The 25,479-nt window shown below is 38.6% G+C and overlaps 1 protein-coding gene across 3 annotated transcripts; it reads left to right on the top strand.

The window, feature by feature from the left end:
* Positions 1–1,645: 1,645 nt before the first annotated feature.
* On the top strand, positions 1,646–25,479 carry MRS2 (magnesium transporter MRS2). Of its 3 annotated transcripts, none has more exons than XM_072603966.1 (11): positions 1,646–1,989; positions 4,277–4,350; positions 6,121–6,157; positions 8,437–8,549; positions 11,462–11,635; positions 12,302–12,432; positions 14,727–14,843; positions 21,351–21,503; positions 21,753–21,870; positions 23,937–24,050; positions 25,260–25,479. In XM_072603966.1, the coding sequence occupies exons 1-11, from the start codon at positions 1,773–1,775 to the stop codon at positions 25,368–25,370; spliced, it is 1,359 nt and encodes a 452-aa protein (XP_072460067.1). In that variant the 5' UTR covers positions 1,646–1,772; the 3' UTR covers positions 25,371–25,479. The 3 variants fall into 3 exon arrangements, with proteins under 3 accessions (XP_072460067.1, XP_072460068.1, XP_072460069.1); XM_072603967.1 differs by having other exon boundaries at positions 23,937–24,110; positions 25,260–25,347; XM_072603968.1 differs by lacking the exon at positions 21,753–21,870.

The following is a 25,479-nucleotide window of genomic DNA, read 5'->3' on the forward strand; positions in this document are numbered from 1 at the left end:
GAATGACATAAAGCAAACTTAATTAACTTAATTGGCTATGTGGAGGATAGACTATAGTGGGAAGGATTAAAGATAAGGAGACTAAATAGAAGATTACAACTTCTTTAGTCCAAGTGAGAAGTGATAAGGAACTGAACTAGGGTGGTGGCTATGTAAGTGGAGAGGAAAGGACATAAGTGGGACATGTTGATAATTCTGTTGCACATAATCTTATTTTACCTTCTGTACATCTTTCCCTTACTACAGCTCTTTCCCCAATAGCATAATCTTGTTAATGGTGAAATTCATATCACTTATTTGCTAGCTTTTTTCAAATTATAATGACCCAAGTTGGCCTCAAAGAAGAAATATGAGAAAGAACCTCTTTGCAGAGGGAATACTGTGGATATGGAACACTACAGATAATATGAGGGACTTTTTAATGGTTTGGGTTTTTTCTGAACTTTCCTCCCTCTTTTTTTTTTTTAAAGTAAAACACTTTGTCATATGGGACAGTTGAAAGGGAATGGGGAGAGGAATATCTTGGGAAATGTAAGTAATGTAGATTGGCAAAAATGACAAAAGACAAACATGACAAATGTTGGAGAGGCTACAGGAAAAATGGGCATATATCTGCTCTGCCAGTGGAGCTGTGAAGTGGTCCAGTCATTCTGGAAATCAATTTGGAACTATGCCCCCAAAGTCACTAACCTTAATATACATACCCTTAGATCTAGCAGCACAATAACTAGGCCTATACCCCAAGAGATCAAATAATAGGAAAAGGATGTATATATACAAAAATATTTCTAGCAGTTTTTTATAGTAGTCAAAAACTGGAAACTAAGGGAGTGTTCATCTATTGGAGAATTGCTAAACAAATTGTGACATGAATGTATGAAATATGAATGTAATGGAATATTATTGTGCCTTAAGAAATGACAAATTCCCAGTTTCAGAGGGGACAAAAAAAAAACCTCTATGACCTTATTCAGAGTGAAATGGGCATATTTTGCCATCTTTTCCTGCTTTCTAGATATGGAACGAAACCTCGGAGTTGTTCTGACTTGGTAACCATTGTTTAAAAGGAAGTACAATGAACTTCCCTCGTTCTCCACTCCCCCTCCCAGTTTCCATATTTTGTCTTCTTTCCCAGTTTTCTGAGTGTGAGGTGAAACCTCAGAGTTGTTTTGGTTTGGTAATCTTTTTTTTTAAGGAAATACAATAAACTTTCTCGGTTCTCCACTCCCTCCCTCCAGTTTCTCATCTGCAAATTAAGCCAAGTTCATGGTAATTCCTTTATTTTTTTTACGTGGCATTAGATTTAATCAACAGCCAAGGACCCAAACACAAAATACAATCATTCATGCATTCCTCTGGTTTTCCTCGCACCAACCCTGGGAGGTGGAGTATTATCATTTTTCTCACTTTGTCCCACTGAGCAGCATCCCACAACTGCCAAGAACAAACTGCCAGGGAAGTCCCACAAAAGCCGGGTGACACAGTGCCCTCTTTAAGTCCAGGTACCTCCAAGCACCAGAAGCCCTGCATCTGTTTCTAGCTTCCCGGTAAAATACCGACAAGCGGAATCCGCTCCTGATTGGCTACGGCGAGAAGAGGGCGGGCACTCGGAGGGGGCGGGGAGTAGCGTGCACCTCGGAGGAGCGCTACTGCGCCTGCTCAGCTGGCGGGCCCGGAGGGTGCCTCTGACTTGACGGAGCTTTGATGGCTGCTCCGGGGCGTGAGGGCAGAGATCTCGCTGCCGGCAGCTGAGGCTTCCGCTCTCCAGCGCCATGGACTGTCTTCCGAGCCTAGCCCGGCTCCTACCCCGAGCCGTGGGGCGGCCCCAGCGAGTCCTGGGGGCGCTGGCCCGGCCCCCTGGAGCCTTCTCCACTGCCTCCTCTGTGGGGCCCCGGGCCGGAGGGCCGCTCCCCGGACACAGCCGAACGGGACTGCCGCGGAGTGCTTGGCTCCGGCAGCTCTGTGAGCCCCGACGGCCCGACGTATCAGGTATCCCGCCCCTTCCCACCCACCCCCGAGCCTTCTCAGCGGGCCTAGGCCCTGGATCAGGCCTGGAGGTAAACGCGTTGTCCCCGTGCCCGATTTGACCCTTGCCGGTACCCGTCACGTGAGTCCCCAGGATCCTTCTGGGTCACGTGGTGCCGTCTCTCCTGGCTGACTCCCCTTTAACTGTCGGGCAAGTTTTGGTAATTACCTTCTGTACCCTGCATTAAGTTGTGAACGCCTTATAAGCAGGATGAGACTTACTCGCTGCGCTCTTCTCCCAGCCAGCCCCCTCCCCAGCACTTAAAAGTGACCTAACGCGACCGCCCACTCTTCTCCCCAGGGTCACTCCAGGGGTTGCCAAGTCCGCTGTCTCTGTAATTGTTCGCGTGGGAAGGAGCGGCAGAAAAGTGTGGCTTCTCAGAGTGGGGTTTAGGACTCCTGAGGCATCCAGAGTCGTGGAAAGTCAGAGATTTCCTGGACTGTCAGTATTAAAAAGATAACATACTGACCACTAGTGGCATCTGGCCCAACTCCCCCAGTGCCCGGCACGTAGTAGGCACTTGTTGAATGTATACTTTTTTTTTTAAGGTAGCTGACAGATGAAGTGACTCCTTCAAATAACCTCAGTGCTGTTGGGGATTGAGTATTTGCATCTAGTCTTTCCCGTCTCCAATCTGTTCTTCGTGTAGCTAACAAATTGATATTCCTCAAGTTTCATTCCAGTCTGAACATGTCACTTTTCTGCTTACAAAGTGTCAGTGACTTCCCTTTTGCTGCCATTTCCCCTTTGTACACTGTAAGCTCCTTAAGGGAAGGGATTTGGTTTTTGTATCTCTAGGATGGAACACAGTGCCTGTTTCTTAGTTGTTCAATCCTTTCCAATTCTTCATGATTCCATGGACCATAACACTGCTGGGCCCTTCCATTCTCCATTTTAACTGGAAGTCTGCCCCACTCTCCACAGATTGACTCCTCTGTCACCCCCGCCACAAGTAGGACAGCCACACAACTGCTGGAGTATGCTAGAGCAGGGCTTCTTAAACTGTGGGTCAAGAGACTGGCTAGGCACATGGACCTGCTGATTTATTATTGGGTGTAACGATCCCCATGCCGAGTCCTGAGAAGAGCAATCAAGCAAATACTGGATGCCCCTTTTTCCAGGTCTCTTTTTGGCGAGTGAAGCAAGTGCTGCCTCTGCCTAGGGCTGCTCAGAGATCCACCCTCTTCTCAGAAGCTCCTCTCAGAATCTGCTGCCTAGGTTCATAAGCAACTCCTGTTCTTTTTCCAGAGCAGGGGCTCAGTTCTCCCTTCATCCCAAGCCTCTTTGCTTCTTGGTTAATCAGCACCCCCAACACCCAGAACAAAGCAAATGTCCTGTGTACAGCCCCAACCAAGCCCTTGATGTCCTGGAGATGAGAGTTACGTCAATTACTTTCTCATCCATATATCATCCTCACTTTGCATCCCCTTCTCTGATTTGTTGTGATAATGAAATGATATAAGAAAGTTATTTAATAAATCTTTACTGGTTGATTAAAAAAGGGGAGGGGAAGGGTATCTGGAACAGATATATCAGCATCGTTGTTTATGAACATGATTCTAATACTTAAAGAATAAAGAAGACCTTAAAAAAATTCTTCCAAATTTCAGAGCACTTCAAAAGAAAACACATTTTTAAAATCTTACACATTATTTGCTGACTTCATCGGTTGTCATAGATATTTGTTCAATGAATTGAGTTACCATAACAATAAGAAAGCAAGCATAGATAATTAATATCCATAGATTGTCCATACATCTCATTTAGTCATTAATTGTAACATTTTCTCCCAAACCCATCAGAACTAAACAGAAAAATTGTTTAGTAATAGCATAACTTCTTTTTGTTCAGTCATGTCCAAGTTTTCATAACTCTGTTTGGTTTTTTTTTGGCCAGGATACTGGAGTGGTTTGCTATTTCCTTCTCTAGCTCATTTTACAAATGAGGAAACTGAGGCAAATGGAATTAAGTGACTTGACCAGGGTTACACAGTTAGTAAGTGTTTGAGGTCAGATTTGAACTCAGGAAGATGTCTTCCTGATTCCAAGCCCTGGGCTCTGTCCATACTGTGACACCTAGCTACCCAAAACTTCTTTTTACTGCTCTTCTTTACTGTCTGGTAGAGCTACTAGCAAGTAGTCAAATGGTCTAAATGTAGGAGAGAGAGAGAAAGGAAAAAATAAAAGGCCCAGTAATCTGTTCTCCACATATAACAACATTGTTCACAGGATATTTTCTGGTTTTCTTCAGGGAAAGTTCTTCGACTCATTACTTCAGACGCTTCCCAAGCCACTTTAGCTAGCGTGGCACCAGTATTTACTGTGGTAAGTACCTATTGTACTATTTTCCCCAACTTTACTATTGGTAATGTTTATTTTAAAAAAATACTTCAAAACATATCGAACTCTAACAGAATTGCATAGTGACCTTTAAGTGTTCCCTTGAAAAAGAGTAGTCTCATGTTAACAAATGATTGATTTTCCTCTTCTATTTCGAGGCTATCGTTTGTATTTTTCCAATCCAAAGATATAACTTAATTTTTGGGGGGGGAAGGGGATTAAGTGATAGATTTGTATTAATGTCCTTCTCTCTTTAATGTTTTGCTTAATCATATTTAAAAGGTCTTAGAGACCAGTTAAATTTACTATGATTCCACAGAACTGATAAAATTCTTTACGCAGTAATTCTGGTATACTCCGTGATAAACTAGAATAAAATCTACTAGATTAAAATTCTGAAATTTCTGTATTAATACTGAAATATTTCTGGTAAATCCATTACAGAAGGACAAATAGCCCTTCTTAGCCCTTGTTGGGATTTAAACCTCTGCCTATAGGAACCAATCATCAGGCATGCATTAAGAATCTGATTTGTGCCAACTACTGTACTAGATGTTGGGTATGTACAGACAAAAATAAACAGTGTCTGCCCTCATTTGGGGAGAAGGGGACAACTTGGATAAAATATGCAACATACATAAAATAAGTACACAGGAATGAGAGGAGAAGCAATTGCATTTACACAGATCATAAAACATTTCATGTAGAATACTTCACTTGAGCTGACACATGTAGGATACTAGGAATCTTAAGAATCAGTGGTGAAGAGGAATGGTATTCCAGGCATAAGGGAAAGCCTGTACAAAGGCATGAAGATGGGGGATGGAATGTAGTATGTAAAGAATAGCAAGGGGGACTATTTGATTGTATTGGTCTGGACTGAGCTGAAAAAAGTAATATATAATATGGCTAGAAAAGTAGGCTGAAGCTAGGTTGTAAATGGCTTCATATCCCAAAGAAGTTTATTTTTGATCCTAAAAATGATAGGGAGACACTGGAGGTTATTAAGGAGATAGCATTTTGGCAGAGACTGGATTGGAGACGGGAGAGACTTGAATCAAGTATGTCCATCAAGGGGCTATTGGAAAAGTCCACTTAAAAGATGATAGGAGCCTGACATGGAATGGTAGCTATGAAAATGGAGAGAAAGGTATCAATCTGAAAGATCTGTGAAATACACATTCCTTGACAAATGAGATGATGGAGAGTGAGGAGTCAAGGATGTATAAAGGTTATGAACTCAGGCAACCAGAAATATGGTGGCACCCTGAACAGAAGTAGGGAAGTTCAGAAGAAGGATGAGTTTCTTGGGAAAAGATTATGGCTTTAATTTCAGATGTGCTGAGTTTGAGAAGCCCATCAGATACATGTTTGGAAATATCCAGACAGTTGGTGATGTAGGTCTGGAGCTTAAGAGGGAGTGTAGAGCTGTTTATATAATACAGAAAGGATGTGCATAGAGCATGAAAGGTATTAAAGGAAATAAAAATAATTTTTCAGGTCTTAACTTGGGACAAACATTAAAAACGCTACTATCACTTTATATTAATTGTATGTATTCTTTTACACAGTATCTTCTTCTGGGACCTGTTTACCAAAAGATGGTAGTTCTAAAAATTTCCCTTCTAATATTCATCAGTACATACTGAAAAAAATGTTCCCCTATTTGCTTTTGTTTGAACTATTTGCAGGAAATATTTCAATGAGATAAATTATGCTTTCTAAAAGTAACAAATTTCTGCTATCTCTTTTTAGACAAAATTTGACAAGGAAGGAAATGTTTCTTCTTTTGGTATGTAACACTGTTTGTTTTTCCTCTAAACAAAGTTTCATTTATTTACCCCAGTAGTAAGTGAATCAAATGTAAACTAAAACATCGTATTGTATCTAAGTGCAGTGTTTTGAATGCTTTCTTCTGAATTTGGGAGCCTTGGATTTGAATAAGGGGCCTGGGTTTTAAATTCCACTTCTTCTGCTTGGTACTTCTGTAAAAATTAGTCATTCTCTCTAGGATGCAGTTTTCTCATCTGTAAAGTAATGGAGTAGGATTGAGACCTTTTCCCATCATGACCGCTCTTCTTTGCTCTCTATCACATTCTGAAGAAAACAGGAATTACAGAATAGCCTAGTAATCACAACAAGCTCACATGTGTTTGTTGATTCCCCAGAGTTCCTGCAAATAGCTATGGGAATTGTCTCACAGCACTAATGTGGTCTAGTTTTACTTTATGGTCTTAACACTGGAAATTATCTTCATCTGGCCCCCTCTCATTCTCCTCCCATTCCCCCTGAAGTTTAGTGGTATCCTTCTTCTCCAGATGTCAGTTAGGCACCAAACCTCAGCATCCTACCTGAGTTTCTGTTTGCTCTCATATGGTCATTAACATTTATCAGCATAATCCCTGCACTGTTTCTAGGCAGATGTTTGCTTCTTGGGGGCTTGTTTCATCCTTAGATTCACATCCCTGTTTTGCTGCTCTTTATCTCTTGACAGGGACTGTAATTGTACCTCATTACCAAATCTTTTCTCTTCCCTTTTATATCCTTACTATTTCTCAGATAACCAGCCATCCATTTTTAGAATGTAGCCATATTTCCAACCAAACAGAGGTCAGGGAAGAAAGAGAAGAGTTTCCTTTAAGCCATCAGACTTCTCATTGAGCCTGAATTCTTGATTGATCCCCAGACTTTATATCTTTAGACCTGAGCTTTTTCTCACCTTAATCAGTTTAACCCTGGCTGTCATAACAGAGATGATTGTTAAGGTCTCTTTATGATCCCCTTGCACAGAAGGTACCACTGTCATCTTTTCACAGACATTTATACTTTGTGACTTTGCATCTTTTTTTGCAAGCACAAATTTATGGTCATCCACTGCCTGGAATAAAATGTTTTAGAATATGCACTTTAAAAAAGTTCCACTAACATTAATAGAATGTATTTTGGGGACTCCTCTAACCTACTCTCCAAGATAATGATTTTCTTGTTTTTCAGCTATGAAAATCTAGCATATCTTAATTTGCCTTTTCGAATTCTTGTACTGCTTTAAGAAGTAAGCAAAAGTTTAAATAATCTGCTGGCAGATTTGAAGTATTAAAGATTAGAAATAAGGACTGGAGCTGTGGGAAGTCCCAGATGAGGAAATTCCCTCTACCAATGTAAGTTAGTAAGTTGTCTGCAATGTAAAAATCTTAGAGAATCTCCTAGAACACATAAATCATAGGCTGCATTGTGCCCCTCAACACTCCTGAGTGCAGCTGAACCAAATTAAAATGTAATTAAGAAGTATTTAACAAAATAAATAAAAAATATAATCAAGCATAAATAATGTTAACACATGATTTTTAAAATCTGTGTGAGTCTGCAGGGAACCTTATGTGTAGTTTAGTGCCCTTTTCACCCCTTGTCCCCCAAAAACTACCTATCCGAGTTTGACACCACTGTCCTAGAGCAATAAGAAGTTAAGCATCACACACCCAGTAGATGTCAAGGCAGGACTTGAACCAAGGTCTTCCAGGTTTTAAGGGCTGCTTTTTTTCATCTGTCATGCTATGCTGTGCTGTCTTTTATTGAAGAATATGGTTATTGCTACAGTATGATAGATCATAGGCCATAAAGCCATGTTTGCTGCAAGGCATGTTTTTTCATAGAATACATATCTTGTGTTAGCAATTGTTTAGGATCATTAATGTTTTCTAGTGTAGTTTAATTGTGGTTTTTAGTTTAAATTCTTCTTAGATTACCAATAGAGTATAGTGACTTTAAATTGTGGAAAGCATCCTTTCCATAGAGGAGGTGGACTGACATAAATTTGAAAACTTTCAACTATTCATGAAGAAGTAAATTCTTTTGAGGGAAACTATTTCTAGGGACTTTACAATGCTGAAAGAGTCATCATAGCTTTTGTTTTCTTTAGTCAAATAGCATTTTTAAAAACATCAAGGAGTATCTTTGAAATGTTTTATGACATGAAATTTAAGCTGTATTTTATATTTCATTTTAATTTTTTATTTACATACATTTATATTTTAATTATTTTAATTTTTTTTGTCTAAACTGTTTGATTTTCAGAAAGAAAGAAAATAGAATTATACCAGGAATTAGGTCTTCAAGCGAGAGATTTACGATTTCAGCACTTAATGAGTATCACAAGCAGGAACAATAGAATTATCATGAGAATGGAGGTAAAGGGTTTTATTTTCATTTATAGTCTTTGAAGTATTTATTGATGATGTCTACATTTAATTGTATTGAGTTTTGACTGTGTAGATAGTTCATAGTTAAAAGTAATTTTGTTATTAAAATGCCTGTTTGAAACATAGTTAACCATGCTGTAAGTATTCCACCTTGGTCACTGTGAATCACTCAATTCAGTTGCATTGTTTACCTGCTGGCCGTAGAGAAGAATGATGCACGCTTATTCTCTTAGTACATATTTCACTTCTCTAAATCAATAACAAAAAATACTTCTTTCCTCTGGATCATTAACCCTCTGTTCTTGATTGTTTCCTTGGTTCTTTCAGATTGTTCACCAGAGGTCGTTTTGTCCCTTGGTCCTAAATATTGTCTCTTTGCTCTAGATGAGCTCACGTTAAAAGTCAGTTGTAATACAACTTTTTCTTCTTATACATAGTTTTTACACATATATTCGAAACTTCCACTAAGTCCTACTCAGGGAGCTGAGTGCTGGCTCTAGAATTCCAACTTAGAAAAGCTTTGAATTGGGGCAGGTGATGGGCTCTGCCCGTTATGTAAGGATATGGCTAGTGAAGACTAGAGCATCTTATCCTCAGTGCTTGATGGCAAGGCAATGAATTTGTCAGCCACAATAACTCCCCAAAATCATCTACATTGTAGAATGATTGTGATCATTGGTGAAAGAATTGCCCACCTGAATGAAATCACAGCTCCTTAAAGTACTGAAGAGGTAAATCCTTAAATATATGCTCTTTGCATATAAAACAACCCAGATCCCCAAAGGATTGAGTTACTCTAGATGACCAGGGTTTCCAGATAAGTTGAGGACCCCTGATGTATTAGAACTTTTTCTTAAAGGAAAATAAAAAATATACTCTGCAGTCCTTCACTTTAGTGAGTAATACCAAATATATTTATCCCTTGTTGATGGCTCAGCGTCATCATTATGAACATGAGTTTGTGTTATGTTGAAATAAATGCTGTGAGATTTAGGACTAATTTTTGATCCATAGGAAGTGGCCATGAAACTTTCTTGGGAAAACATCAATTAATATTTTAGCTGTTAACTTTTCCACTCATAAAGATGATGTGAAGCATGTGCAGCTGCAAGGCTTCTTGGGCAGCACAATTTAACGGATATCCTTTAAATTAGGAGGTGAAGCATTTTCAAACCTTTTTTAGAATATCATTTTTACAGTTATTAGGACTAGTTTTCACTTGTCAACACTATTTAGAATATCACTTATGATATGTGTATTAGTGAAATAATGAACAGTTTTGTCCTTTCTTCTTTTACCCATTCTTCTATCCTATTTGCAGTAAGCTTTTTGTTGTTGTTGTTTAGTGAGTGGGGGAAGGGAAAGAAAGAGAATCCATCTCCATTTCAAGAATTTGTGCTGGAATGTCTTGAGGTTGACTTAGCCAGAGCTTAAAAATCTTCATCCTTGATGATGATGATGACACTTATGTAGATACAGCAGACTTTTCCTAAGTTCAACTTCCTTCAAGTTCAATTTTTAACAGTTGTAGAAATTGAAAGTTCTTTATAGCTCACAACATGATGGACCAACTTTTTCATGAAAAGTTTTTGGTGATAATATTTTATATTCTACATGAGGAAAATGGACAGGAAAGTTACTGAAAATATCCTCAGACACGAACTGGAATTCCTTGAGGTAGACTGTACTATCTGGAGAATTAGTTGTTTGTCAGTGTAACCTTGGTCTAGTCAGTTATCCTTTCAGAACTTCAGCTAACTCATCTATAAAAAGAGGTTGGTCATAAGTTGGTTACTCAATGAATATTAATTGCCTACTATGTGCCAAACACTTTGGTTAGCCCCTGGAGATAGAAAAACAAAAATAGTGCCTGCCCTCAGTCAGTGTGCATTCTATTAGTGAAAACATCATGTCCATACAGAAGTATATACAAAATAAAGACTAAGCTACTAAAGGGATGTGGACACAGAGGAAGATCCTCCACACTTCCCTTGCCCTTATATGGATATTCATCATCCTGGTGCCAAGAGTTCTCCCACCTGCTGTAACTGACAGACAACTTGCTTCCCCTCCTGAGTATCTGCTACCATTTCGTACCAGGAGTGCCTGGCTTTGCTGTTTCTTCCTCATTTATCTCCCAGAGAGTAAACTCTACACATTGGCCTGACTCCCAGACTTCTACCCACATGCATCCAGATTGTGCCTTGATTAGAATTTCCATTTACGTTATTGTATTGCAATTCAGGCTGATGATCCCATCAGTCACTGGCAGATTCAAAACTGACCTACCCATCCCCTCATTCCCAGCCTGACTGAGGACCTAGCCCACTTTTGGAATTTTTGAAATTACAAACCTACTGCGTCTTTTGCTTTATTTGATGGTTTGAGGTGCCTGCTTGTTTTTTAATTTACTATTTGTCCACAGCAATTTGTGAAATACTAAAAGTTTTCTGAAAGGCTTCTGTTTTAGTGAATTTAGGGCAATTATTTGTAAGTTTACTAAAAGGAAAGTCTTTTAGAATTTGATTAAAATGACTCAGTGAAACCAGAGAGCATTTTAAGACAAAAGAAGGTTGAGATCTGTTGTGAATCCTTTCTCTCTGCCCTGTTTGGGATTGTCCTGCAAGCCTTAAATAAGCCTATCAGTCATTAAAGTTATCCAGTCCTCTAAATTAAGAATGAGAGAGAGATACACACACACAGTAATTTTGCTTTGCTCTCAAAAATATTTGAATTATGATTTACTCTGTCAGCTAAAAAACTTAGGTTTAGCAATCCTATTGCACAAGCCATGACATGATATTTCATTTATGCTGAATTCAAATTTCATAAAGTATTAGGGGTATTTGTTTATGTTGTTTTTTTCACTGTCATTTAACAGTTTGTATATTACTTTACAGTATTTAAAAGCTGTGATCACTCCAGAATATCTTCTGATATTAGACTATCGTAATTTAAAATGGGAACAGTGGCTCTTCCGGGAACTCCCTTTACAGCTGGCTGGAGAGGGCCAGCTTGTCACATACTCCTTGCCCTTTGAGTTTAGGGCTATAGAAGCTCTTCTGCAGTATTGGGTGAGCCTAGTTTTCATTTATTCACTTTCGTTTATTCATATCAAACAGGAATATAAATTAGTGTCAGTTATGGTATAATATTAGATTATCATATTTGTGTGTGTCTTTTAAAAAAAGCAAAGAAACCTCTGTGTTCCTGCTGTCTCTATTTTTCTGAATAGGAACTGAATGTTTAAGGGAATGTGAGAGGCGAATGAAATATATCTGTTCAATGGCAGTTTGACTATTTCAGCAATAACTTTTTGGGAATGGATAGGAAAGATACCTGCCATCCATTGTTTTCATTACTGAGTCAAATTAGAAATGTTTTTACCATGGGTTGTTTCAACTTCCATACTGATTCTTGATTGATAGGTTTTGTTTTAACTAGTAAATTCCCCTTCTTTTTTGTTAAGTAGATATCTATAGCAAAACAGTCTTGTCTAAAATGTTAGTAACCTCTCAGCTTTAAATCTGGGCCAATGTGAAGAACTCTGGAGAATGAGCATTTTGGTTTAGTTTGGGTAGTTTGCCAGTCCTGGAAGTATTCTAATCATTTACCATTCATTGAAGTATTATGAGCATTTCTAGATGTTGTAGATTTTTGTATTTAATAGAGGATTCGCTGACCCAGAATATTCTAAAAGAATTGTTTTAATTCTTATGAAAGGTCATGTTGTTATCTAGATCAACACCCTTCAGGGGAAACTTAGCATTTTGCAGCCTCTCATTCTTGAGACCCTGGAAGCTTTAGTGGACCCCAAACATTCATCAGTGGACAGAAGCAAACTGCACATCTTACTTCAAAATAGCAAGAGGTAAATATTTGATGTCAAGGGTGGAGGAACTCAGGCTTTTCATTTTTAAATTTTCTTATAATTTTATAAATTTATAAAATTTATAAGTTTTCTTATAATTTTCTTATAATGCCAGATGAAAGTTAAGTAATTACTGAAATATTCGTTGAAAATACTTCATCATATACATCATCCAAGATGTCTGGTTGTTATCTCTTAGGCTTACTCCACTTCCAGTCTCACTCTGTTTCTTGTCATACATGCTTTTGCTGTTGTCCTTATACCTTGTGTGCATGTCACTGTTGGTAATATACTGCAGCCAAGTTCTTCTGAGATGATGACATTGCACATGAAAAAATATTATAGTGCTTTTGTAGGAACAAGCAAGAAGTCTGTCCATCAATAGACAGGTGGATAAAGTGAGCATGTATTAAACGTTTACTATGTTTCAGGCATTGAAGTAGCAATGGAGACAGCCCCTGCCCTCAAGGTACTCACATTCTAATAAGGGAAGATTACACATAAAAGGGAGCTGAAAAGGGAGGAGGGGAGCTTGTAGACATGTTATTCCTGGCAAGATAAGGCTAACATTTCCCTATCTGAGCCCAGGGTAGTTCCAAGGACAGCGTCCCAGGTTCTTATGGGAAAGGATTGGAAAATATAAAAATGATACTATCTAGCTTTACATAATAATTAAGTTTTTTCACTTTCTGACTGTGTAGATTAAAACACTTTCAGTATATTTATTACAATATCTCCTAGATAGGGTTTTTTAATAGTTTTTAATGTTTCATGAGTTCCTTAAAAGGAACTGCTAGGTGGAATTGAACTGAAACTAAAGCTTTTTAATGATAACATACAATAAATTAAATATGCACATGGTCATTAACTTTGCACTAAAGATAAACACATTAAGAGTTACTGTTGAAGCATTTCCAACATAAGGGCTGCTCACAGAATCTCAAAGTTAGAGGGCCTCACAGAGGCTATCTTGTTCAAACTCTGCCAGAACAAGAATTCCCTTTAAGACATTCCAGGTAGTTCTTTATCCTGCCCTTAAAGATCTCTGGTAAGATGGAATTGACTACCTCCCAAAGTAGGCAAGTTTGATAAGTTAACATTTTTATGAAGTTTTTCCTTCCAGGAAATTTATATCTTCCTTTTTGAAAATTTTTACCCATTACTATTAATTCTGTCCTCTGGGACCAGGCAAAACAAGGCCGTCTTTGTTGAGAAAGTCCTTCAGATGCTAGAAGACAACTGTGATGTTTCCTTTGAGTTTTCTTTCTTTCATGCTATATATCTCCATTGCTTTCAACCAGTGCTTGTATGCTCCAGCTAGTTATTGTCTGTTTTAAAATGCAAACCCCAGAACTAAATTCAGTACTCTATAAGTGCTCTGTCTAGGACATGGCACAGTGATTCTGTCACTTCCTATGATCTGATTCTTGGGCCTCTCTTAATACAGTCTATAATGACATTTACTTCTTTTAATTACATTATGTCATTTTTTATTATAGTAACTTTTCATTTCACCAAGGTATTTTTTCATATGAACTGTTGTCTAAACAAGCCTCTTATGTCTTTTATTTTGAAATAGATTTTTCTAATCTGTAGGTAGTTTTTTTATATGATGTGTCTTATATTTCATTTAAATAGATTTACCCCATTGTTTTTGGATCTAAGATGTTAGTTACACATTCCTCTCAACTCCATGGCATCTGCATATCTGCTAAGCATATAATCTCAGCCTTCTTCCTACTCATGATAAAAATGCTGGAAAACATAAGGCTAGAGACACACTTTTGGAACAGTCTGCTAGAGATTTTCCTCCAGGTTGACTTTTATGTTGTAGCATCAGCATATTCTTTGTGATCTAGAAAGTATTAGAGAATAAGGAAGAATGTTTGTCAACTAAAAGAATGATAACCATTTCTTTGATTGCTTTCCTCTTTTTCTCCATTCTTTTTCCTTAAAGTATTACTGTGCTCTTTTTTTGTTCCACTTTTACATGGTCAAGATATCAGAGATACTTGACCTCTAATTTGTGCATGAAATATTATTTAGATATTCAACATTTGCATTCTATTCTCCAGTTCTAGAATGCTGAAATTTTATTGTTCATAAAAATACTTCATAGGAGGTCATTCTTATTCTAATGATGTCGTAAATAAATAGGGGTAATGTGAAATTAGGGAAGGTTTTTTAAGTCATTGATATATAGTACTGGTGAATTGTATGATATAAAATGTATTGCCCCATAATGAAACACCTTTAAATAAATATGCTCCTAATTATTTTTTTTACTTCCATAGCCTATCAGAATTAGAAACAGATATTAAAGTTTTCAAAGAGTCCATTTTGGAAATATTGGATGAAGAAGAATTAATAGAAGAACTTTGTCTAACCAAATGGAGTGATCCTGAAGTCTTGTAAGTCTGCCACAGCCCAGACCCATTTTCTTACAGTTTATGCCCTAGGGTCCATATTTTGCCTTCTTATTTTAATATTTCTAATGATAACTTCTTAGTACAAAGAATATAGCTAATGTACTTTTCTGTGACAAGTAAATTGTATTAAGGTAAACATTTAATTTCCTAATGAGCAGACAAAAGCATTTACTAAGTTCCTACTATGTGCTAGGCACTAATGATACAAAGAATGAAATAGTCTACTTGCAAGAAGCTCACATACAAAGGAGAAGTCAGCAAGTAATTCTATAAGTGTATACAGAATAAATACAAAAAGAATAGATATGAATAAGTACATGGTGGTTAAATATGAGGTAATCTCATACATTGGGGCACTAGCCATCAGGCAGATTAGGAAAGGCTTCTTACAGAACGTGGTAGTACTTAGGCTGTCTTGAAGGGAGAGGGGAACATTGTGAAACAAAGATTGGAGGGTTGGGGGGAGGGAGAGAAACATGCCAGTGCAGAAGCACAGAGGCAGATGAATGAGTGTGATGTATGAGGAATGGAGAAAAGGCCACTTTACCTGGATTGTCCTGACTAATGGACAGTGAGGACAGAAAGATAGGTTAGGGAAAGGTTGGGGAGAGTTTTGGAAGTCCAAAGAAACAGCTTATATTTTTTCTTGGAGACACTAGGGAGCCACTGGAATTTATTGAGTAGGGGAGTGCCATGATCATGTCTCTATTTAAGGAAAATCATTTTTGTAACTCAGTGGAAGAAGCACTAGAGTAGGGAGAGGTTTGAGGTAGGAAGAACAGTTAGGAGGCCTTTTCAGGGCACTTTGTGAGACTCTAGGGACACAAGGGGAAAAAACCAATACTTTCCCTTCCTTCTAAGAAATTTTCCTTCTGAGGTCCATACAAAGGTCCCATAAAAACTTACATTCAGGCCCCAACTCTGGCATATAGTGATCCTGTGACCCTGGGCAAATCACTTAACCTTTCAGTTCTGCAGGCAGCTATTTAAAACTAAATTACAGAGAAGATAACCATCGTTGGTAGAGGACATTCCTCACAAAGGCTAAAAAATTCATGTCAGGTAATGAAAAAAATGGTAGTTTATGATAGGTGCCCTAAGAGATATAAAGACAAAGGTTTCGTAGGTGTGAGAAAAATATCTGGTTGGAATCTTGATAGAAAAGGCTAGCTTTTGAATCAGTCTATGGAAGATGATTAAGGTTGTAACATAAATATGGAGGAGAGGTGGTATTTCAGATGGAGGAAGCATGAGAACAAACTCAAAAGAAAGGGTAGGCTGTGTACTTGGGAAGGGGAATGGTGTGTTTAACTAGATTATAGGGCATGACTTTGATTCCTGGGGAAACATCATAATATAAATCATTAAAGAAATGGTTGGTGAACATCTAGAAAAGAAAGTGATTTTTTTCAGTCATTTCAGTCACATGTGAGTCTTTGTGACCCCATTTGGGGTTTTCTTGGCAAAGATACTGGAATAGTTTGCCATTTCCTTCTAGCTCATTTTACAGATGAGGAAACAGACAAGCAGAGTTAAGTGCCTTGCCCAGGGTCACAAAGCTAGTGTCTGAGGCTATATTTGAACTCAGGAGGATGTCTTCTTGACTCCAAGCCTGGCACTCTATTCATTCTACCACCTTACTCCCTGAGGATAGTGATCAAGAATATTTCAATAGCTTTATAATTGGTTTCCCTGCCTCAAGTCTTTTCTTACTCCAGTTTATCTTCCATTCAGCTTCCAAAGTGATTTTCCTAAAGGAAAAGTCTAACCATGTCATTCCTTCACTCAGTGAACTCCAAAAGTACTCTGATACCCCCAGGATTAAATATAGTCTTCTTTTGGCATTTAAAAGTACTTAAAGTTCTGCATGACTTGACCCCTTCTACCTTTTGTTCTTATTACACTTGACCCCCTCCACATATACTGTCTAGCAACACAGGCCTACTTGTTCCTCACACCTCACACTGTCTCACAACTCTGTGCCTTTGCTGTCTTCTTCTCTCCACACACTTTCCACCTCTACCCACCGAAATCCCTAACCCTTCCCCCTCCCACCTAGAATGCTCTGCCACCTCACCTCTGCCTTTAGAATCTTTGGCTTCATTCAAAACACAACTCAAGGGGGCGGAGCCAAGATGGCGGAGTAGAAAGACGCACATACACATAGCTCCGAACCCACAACCCACAGATCAGCTACAGGGGAGCAACTCACGGTGAATTCTGCACCCAGAGGCCACGAAATATTGGAGCGAGGGAGATTTCTGTTCCGGAGAGACCTGCAAACCTCTTGCGGGGGGTCCTTCGCACTGAGAACTGGGCGCCGGGACTGGGAGCAGAGGGCAGCCCTGCAGCGGCCGCGGCACCGAGAGGGAAAGATCCGAGCGGGCTTCGGGGACGGGATCTCCAGCAGCCACACGGGTCCCTCTACCCACAGAGGGACCTGCAAACCTCTCGCAAAAGGTCCGTCGCGCTGCAGACGCGGAGCCCAGCCCAGCCCAGAACTGCTGCGGCCACAGCACCAAGAGAAACAGACCCGAGCAGGCTTCAGGGACGGGATCTCCAGCAGCCGCACAAGTCCCTCCGCCCACAGGTGATGGGGGTCAGTGAGAGAGTCTCTTTGGCGGGTCGAGAGGGGAGTGGGGTGCCCCCATGATTCGGGCCCCCCTGGGAGGTAGAAGCTGAGAGGCGGCTGCAGACAGGGGCTCCCCAAGCAGGCGGGAGCCTGGATCCATTGTGGAAGGTCTGTGCATAAACCCCTTGAGGGAACTGAGCCTGAGAGGCGGCCCTGCCCCGACCTGACCACCTGAACTTAATTCTCACACTGAATAGCAGCCCTGCCCCCGCCAAAAGCCCTAAAGCGGGAAGCAGCATTTGAATCTCAGTCCCCAAACGCTGGCTGGGAGGACCAGGAGGCGAGGTGGGTGTGAGGAGAATATTCAGAGGTCAAGTCACTGGCTGGGGAAAATGCCCAGAAAAGGGAAAAGAAATAAGACTATTGAAGGCTACTTTCTTGGAGAACAGACATTTCCTCCCTTCCTTTCTGATGAGGAACAATGCTTACCATCAGGCAAAGACACAGAAATCAAGGCTTCTGTGTCCCAGCCCACCCAATGGGCTCAGGCCATGGAAGAGCTCAAAAAGAATTTTGAAAATCAAGTTAGAGAGGTGGAGGAAAAACTGGGAAGAGAAATGAGAGAGATGAAAGAAAAGCATGAAAAGCAGATTAGCTCCCTGCTAAAGGAGAACCAAAAAAATGTTGAAGAAATTAACATCTTGAAAACTAGCCTAACTCAACTGGCAAAAGAGGTTCAAAAAGCCAATGAGGAGAAGAATGCTTTCAAAAGCAGAATTAGCCAAATGGAAAAGGAGATTCAAAAGCTCACTGAAGAAAATAGTTCTTTCAAAACTAGAATGGCACAGATGGACGCTAAGGACTTTGTGAGAAAGACAGATATCACAGAACATAGCGAGAAGATTGGAAAAATGGAAGATAATGTGAAATATCTCATTGGAAAAACAACTGACCTGGAAAATAGATTCAGGAGAGACAATGTAAAAATTTTGGGACTACCTGAAAACCATGATCAAAAGAAGAGCCTAGACATCATCTTCCATGAAATTATCAAGGAAAACTGCCCTGAGATTCTAGAACCAGAGGGCAAAATAAATATTCAAGGAATCCACAGAACACCTCCTGAAAGAGATCCAAAAAGAGAAACTCCTAGGAACATTGTGGCCAAATTCCAGAATTCCCAGGTGAAGGAGAAAATATTGCAAGCAGCTAGAAAGAAACAATTCAAGTATTGTGGAAATACAATCAGGATAACACAAGATCCAGCAGCCTCTACATTAAGGGATCGAAGGGCATGGAATAGGATATTCCAGAAGTCAAAGGATCTAGGACTAAAACCAAGAATCACCTATCCAGCAAAACTGAGTATAATACTTCAGGGGAAAAAATGGTCTTTCAATGAAATAGAGGATTTTCAAATTTTCTTGATGAAAAGACCAGAGCTGAAAAGAAAATTTGACTTTCCAACACAAGAATGAAGAGAACCATGAAAAGGTGAACAGCAAAGAGAAGTCATAAGGGACTTACTAAAGTTGAACTGTTTACATTCCTACATGGAAAGACAATATTTGTAACTCTTGAAACATTTCAGTATCTGGGTACTGGGTGGGAGTACACACACACACATGCACACACGCACACATACATAGAGACAGAGTGCACAGAGTGAATTGAAGAGGATGGGGTCATATCTTAAAAAAAAAATGAAATCAAGCAGTGAGAGAGAAATATTGGGAGGAGAAAGGGAGAAATTAAATGGGGCAAATTATCTCTCATAAAAGAGGCAAGCAAAAGACTTATTAGTGGTGGGATAAAGAGGGGACACGAGAGAAAAACATGAGGTCTACTCTCATCACATTCCACTAAAGGAAAGAATAAAATGCACATTCATTTTGATAGGAAAACCTATCTCACAATACAGGAGAGTGGGGGACAAGGGCACAAGCAGGGTAGGGGGGATGATAGAAGGGAGGGCATGGGGAGGAGAATGCAATCCAAGGTCGACACTCATGGGGAGGGAAAGGATCATAAGAGAATAGAAGTAATGGGGGACAGGACAGGATGGAGGGAAATATAGTTAGTCCTATACAACACAACTAGTATGGAAATCATTTGCAAAACTACACAGATTTGGCCTATATTGAATTGCTTGCCTTCCAAAGGGAAGGGGTGGGGAGGGAGGGAGCTAAAGAAGTTGGAACTCAAAGTGTTAGAATCAACTGTAATGTTCCTACCGCTAGGAAATAAGAAATACAGGTTAAGGGGTAAAGAAAGCTATCTGGCCCTACAGAACAAAAGAGAAGACGGAGACAAGGGCAGAGAGGGAGGAGAGAGGAGAGAGCAGATGGTCACAGGGTCAATTAGAATGCTTGGTGTTTGGGGGGGGAGGGGATGAAAGGGGAGAAAATTTGTAACCCAAAATGTTGTGAAAATAAATGTTAAAAGTTAAATAAATAAAAAAAATTTAAAAAAAAAACTCAAATCCCAATTTCTTCAGGAGGCTTTTCCCGGTTGCTTTCCTACGTCCTGCTAGTGCCTTCTCTTTGAGATTAACTTTGATGTACTTTGTTTATGTATTTTATGTACATAGTTGTTTACATGTTGGCTCCAATTGACTTTGATAAGCTAGATGTCCAAAGTAGAACAGCCAGGATGGTGGAGAGCCTTGAGCCCATGTCATATGAGGATCTGTTGAAGGCTAGAGATGTTTTTCTTGGAGATGTAACCTAATAGCCATCTTCAGGTATTTAAAGGGCTGTCATGTGATTGAAGAGTTATATGCCCTATTTGCCTACAGAGGGCAGAACTAGAACAGAGGGCAAGGAGTAGAATTTGTAAAGAGACAAATTTAGGCTTGAAATTAGGAAGAAATTTTATAACAATTAAGTTGTTCAAAAGTGGAATGGGATTCCTTTTAATTCTTCTATGCAACATGACTAATGTGAAAATGTGTTTAATAAGAATGTATGTGTAGAGCCCATATAGGATTGCATGCCATTTTGGGGAGGGAGAGGGAGAAAATTTAAAACTTAATGGAAATGATTGTTGAAAACCAAAAACAAGTAAATTAATTATTTAAAAAAAGTGAAATGGAACTGCCTGAAGAAGTGGTGGGTTTTCCTTCCTTGTGGGTCCTTAGTGGTCCATATCTTGAGTTTATTATAATGTTTTTTTTCATAGCCACAACTCTCAAATTCTGTGATTTTTATATGTAATAGGGAATGTGGGAAATAATGTTGGAAAGATTGCTTGGAATCAGATTTAATAAGTGCCTTAGGTGTCATTCTAAGGAATGTGGACTTTATTCGGTGACTAGTGAGGAGCCATTTGTGAATTTTAAGTGAGGGAGTGACATGACGAGAGCTGTGCCTTAGGAAGGATAATTTGGCAGAAGAAACTGAACACAGGTAGACCAGTTAGGTTATTGCAGTATTCTCGTTAAGAGGTAACAAGGGCTTGAGCAAGGGTAGTGGCCATGGGAATGGAGAGTTGAGGCAGATGTAAAACAAATCCGTAGAAAAAATATATAGAATGTGTCAGCTAATTTGCTGTTGTAGACAAAGAAGAAGGAGGAGCCAGAGATGACATCAAGATCTTGGACCTTAGTACTGTCAAGTTATATGTAATATACATATGCATGTGTATATACACATAGAATTTGATTCCCCTCATCTTCCTATCTGGATAGGAAGGGGCACATGTAAAAGCAGATCTTGATCTTATTAACGTAGCTTGCCAACCAACCATAGAGAACTATCATAGCAAAAGAAAAATCCTTGCCTCTCTTTAGAGGTTGGCCTTAGGTGATCTCAGACCTAAATTTAATACCAGGTAGGTCTTGTGTTAGTGTGATACATATGCATGTATAAAAGTGATATGTCCCCATATCGCTAGCTAAAGAACTTTTTTATTTGCAGTGAGAAGAGCAGTACTGGAATTAATCATGCAGAAGAGATGGAACTACTTTTGGAAAACTATTACAGGCTAGCTGATGATCTCTCCAATAAAGCTCGGGAGCTCAGAGTATTGATTGATGACTCAGAAAGTATTATTTTCATCAATCTAGACAGGTAAGGTCACCTTATCTAAAAGTTCTTCAGAAATTATTTACTGAATAGCTACTCTTCCTGACCAGGCCTCTTGTTTTAGAATATAGATATCATAAGTGTACAATTATTATTAGATATCATATGAAAATATCGCCTCTTTGATAGTGTGGATTTGGTATATTGCTATTTCAATATAGAATATTTAATCTTCATGCAAAATGTAGTTAGCAGATAAGTTGTTCTGATCTGAATAGGTATTCTCCACCCTAGCCATCGTAATGTGATGATGAGGTTGAACCTACAGTTGACCATGGGAACCTTCTCTCTTTCACTTTTTGGACTAATGGGAGTTGCCTTTGGAATGAACTTGGAGTCCTCCCTTGAAGAGGTGAGAGCTTATTATTTTGAAGAACTCTGGGCTCCTTTTGAAATGAGTGTTGACTTGTAGATCAACTTTGTTATTTCACATTTCCGTGTATGTAGTTATTTTTTGGGTTGGGTCCAGTTTTCTTACCTGTCACTATCTTTTTTAATGCTGAATCTATCAAGCAGTACGTTAGTTATAACTTCTAGCTTTGTGTCATCCAGAAACCTGAGAGACATGCCATCTGTGTCTTTGTCTTTGATAAAAACAGTAAATAACAAGGACCATTCACAGACCCCTTGCACATACAGACACTTCTAAAATTCACCACTGGATATATTTAAACGGGAGTAGCACCAGACATTTTCTAAATGGACGTATTTGGATTATTTCTTTCATGGCAGCGTAACAGAACCCTTAGGGGACATTGGCATATGAAGGGTTCTCGCGTAGAAAAGTCAGTAAAGTTCTGCTTAGCTGCAGAAGGAAAGATCAGTGAGTTAAACTTTCAAAAAGGTAAATTTAGCCTTAAAAGTAAAACTTTGTAACCATAAGGGCTATGCCAAAGTGCTCCTTGAGGAGGCAGTAAGAACCCTTTCCCAGAAAGTATTTAATCAAAGACTGAATAGTCACTCATCAGACAGGTGCTAAAAGGAATTGTTCAAGTGTGCATCACTCTGTCATTTCTGATCTTTGATAGCTTCCCATAGTATTCATATAGGACACAACCACAGGCATAATGAGGAAGTGAATCTTAACTAGTTTCTTGAATGTGGATGACAGTCTCCAGAAGATATTTTTCACATACTTAGGGATGGGGTTCATATGAAATTGTAAAGAAGTATATGACTTTTTTATCCCAAATCTAAAAAAACTAAAGAATTTCTAGAATTTCTGTTACCATTTTATCATAGTGATGACCCCAGAGAAAATGCAAAATTCTCAAGTGCTTCCTGACTTAGCAAAGAAATTAAATTACTTTTGCTCTTGTTTTAGAATTGAATGTAAAGTTGAAATTCATTGTGGCATAGAGAATGGCTTTCCTATTCACAGACCCATGATTTTGAGTTTTTGAAGTGCATACACACTGTGCCAACTTTCCCTGGCATTGGTGTGACACTTGAGTGCTTCAACATTTAGTAGGTTTAATACTCTACCACCCTGTGCATCTGGAATCCTTTGTCCTGTGTTAACAGCAGCTATTTCCAAATTGGGGATAGTTTTGGGAAGGATTAGGAGACAGGAGAGGTCAAACAGCAGTAAAGGAGTATGCTTCAGATGACCAAGGAAACAGGAACATCAAATATCTACTCTTTAGCCAACTGTTTCTTCCCCCCAGAGGTGTCATGTCATGTTGGCAAGTATAGAGTCTGGCTTACTTGACGCCTTTCTGGCTCTCAAATTGGTGAATTTAATATTCATAGAATTTTTGCAGCCTCAGGGATTATAAAACCAGGGTATGCATATGTGGTAATGTCCAATTAACCAAAATAGTCATTTAACCAGAACACATTCCCCACCTGTCCTAGGTAAACATTTATTTATCCGTGAACGTTCTGTTCTATTGTAATGCAATGTAATATTCTCTTGAGCTCTCAAAAAAACTGAACACAAAAATGTTTGTTCCTATATTCCTACTGTACTACGGAATCTTGTATTTGTAATTTTGCTAGTAATCCCTAGACCTAACCAGGAAGTAGATTTAAGCGGACCATTAAAAACCATGTCCTCACAGTTACAGCATTCTTACAGGATTGTTGGATAGTGACTTGAGAAGTATGCATTAGAAGTGTTTAAGGAGAGGCTACAATGTCTTTCTGTCAGGGATTCTCTCTAAAAGATTTCTGTACCAGGTAGAATAATGCACTCTAAAGGACTTCTGTTTCCTTCTAGCTCAGAAATTGTGTATGTTTCTTGGGCTCTGGGTATCATCAAGGGAGTTGTATTTGTCTCATGCCATTGTAAGGTTACTGAAACTAGGAAAATCTGCTCAATTTAGACTTGGGACAATGCGTTGTTACTGTTACTAGAATGTTGATTCATCTGTCTTCCTAGGCTTTCTAGAAGTAAACTTATTTATTCCATTTTAGGACCATAGAGTGTTTTGGCTGGTTACAGGAATCATGTTTATGGGAAGTGGTCTCATCTGGAGGCGCCTGCTTTCATTCCTTGGTCGACAGCTAGAAGCTCCTTTACCTCCTGTGGTACGTTGTACTTGAAAAGTGTGCATAGATGACTGCAATTTTCTCTTTGAAATTCCTGAGGTAATTTATAGTGTTAGACTTGGAGTCAAGAGGACCTGTGTCCTTACTAGCTATATCACCTCTGAGCAATTCATTGAATCTCTCAGCCTTAATTTCTTCATTTGTAAATTGGAGTAAATACCTGTAGTGCTGCCTCCAGAGAGTGTTCTGATGATTACATGAGATAATGTATATAAAGGTATAAGTAAAGGTATACACTTTTGTATACCTTAAAATGCTAGGGAAAAATTTCTGATTACTGGATCCTAAAGAATCTTAGCACCCAATATAGTGTCTTTCATGTAGGTAGGTACTCAGCATCTACTTAATGAACTTAATTGAGTTGGTTCACATTATTTGCCAGTCTTTTTCCTTTCTCTGCATTGTCACATTTGGATATACTGCCTTCTCTGTAGAATCCTGGAAGAATTTGTATTAAATACCTCAGGGAGTTTTTGGTCCTATAAAAATAGGTCCTTTAGAACTTTAGCAATGGTACGTTGGATTTTCTGGAAGTATTTTCTTTTGCCATTGTAGCAATATAATTTGACAAATATAAAAGTGTCTATTTGAATAGCATAGAATCTTTGAGCTTTTCTTATCAATGCAGAATCATGAAAATTGTTAATTTTTCAAATAATTTATAAATTATGAGATTGCCTGGATAAGAAAAAGAAATTGTTTCATTATTCAGTGGAAATACTTGTCTTAAAATTATATAATGTATCTTGGATCACATATTTTATTTTGTAGTCTATAAATTTAGCAATAAAATAGTCTGTTATTTAAACTTTCAGTTTTATTGGAAATAAAATACTTAAGTGTACTTTCTAGGTGTGCAATTTATGAAGAAATAAACATTTAGGAAATTGTAAAGAAATACAACTGACATGATCAGGAAACATCTGTTAAACTCTTGCTGTATACAGAACACGACACATTTTGACACATGAAATCATTTGATGCATGGCTTTTTGTCATAAGCAAAATCTAGATGCAAAAAAAATTGTTATATAAATATATAAAAATGTATCCACTTTTTCTTAATTTTGTACCCATAGTGTCACTAAGGAAATTGATTTATTATCTGCAGTATTTTTCCATAGTAGATACTTATGTAGGTACCAGTCACTATATTTTATAATAAAATTGGTTACTTCTTTTGTTTAGATGCCTTCTTTACCTAAAAAGCCTCTCCAAGCAAGTGGAAGAATTGAGATAAAGAACAGTCTCAGGCCAGATGGCTTTGGGTCAAGCAGAAGTATCCTAACAAACCGATAGAAATGGGAAGCAGTGACTGAAGTCATGGTTTTGGTGGTTGACATAAGAAGCTTCTGGCACTATTCTAATTTATTTTCTTTTAATAAAACTGAAGACTTGAAAAAAATCA

Source organism: Notamacropus eugenii, chromosome 4, assembly GCF_028372415.1.
Source record: "Notamacropus eugenii isolate mMacEug1 chromosome 4, mMacEug1.pri_v2, whole genome shotgun sequence".
NCBI lineage: Eukaryota > Metazoa > Chordata > Mammalia > Diprotodontia > Macropodidae > Notamacropus > Notamacropus eugenii.

Coding starts and splice junctions, on each gene's coding strand:
- MRS2 (XM_072603966.1), top strand. CDS start 1,773: ATGGACTGTCTTCCGAGCCTAGCCCGGCTCCTACCCCGAGCCGTGGGG. Junction 8,550..11,461: donor GAATTATCATGAGAATGGAG/GTAAAGGGTTTT, acceptor ATTACTTTACAG/TATTTAAAAGCTGTGATCAC. Junction 21,504..21,752: donor ATTTTCATCAATCTAGACAG/GTAAGGTCACCT, acceptor TCTCCACCCTAG/CCATCGTAATGTGATGATGA.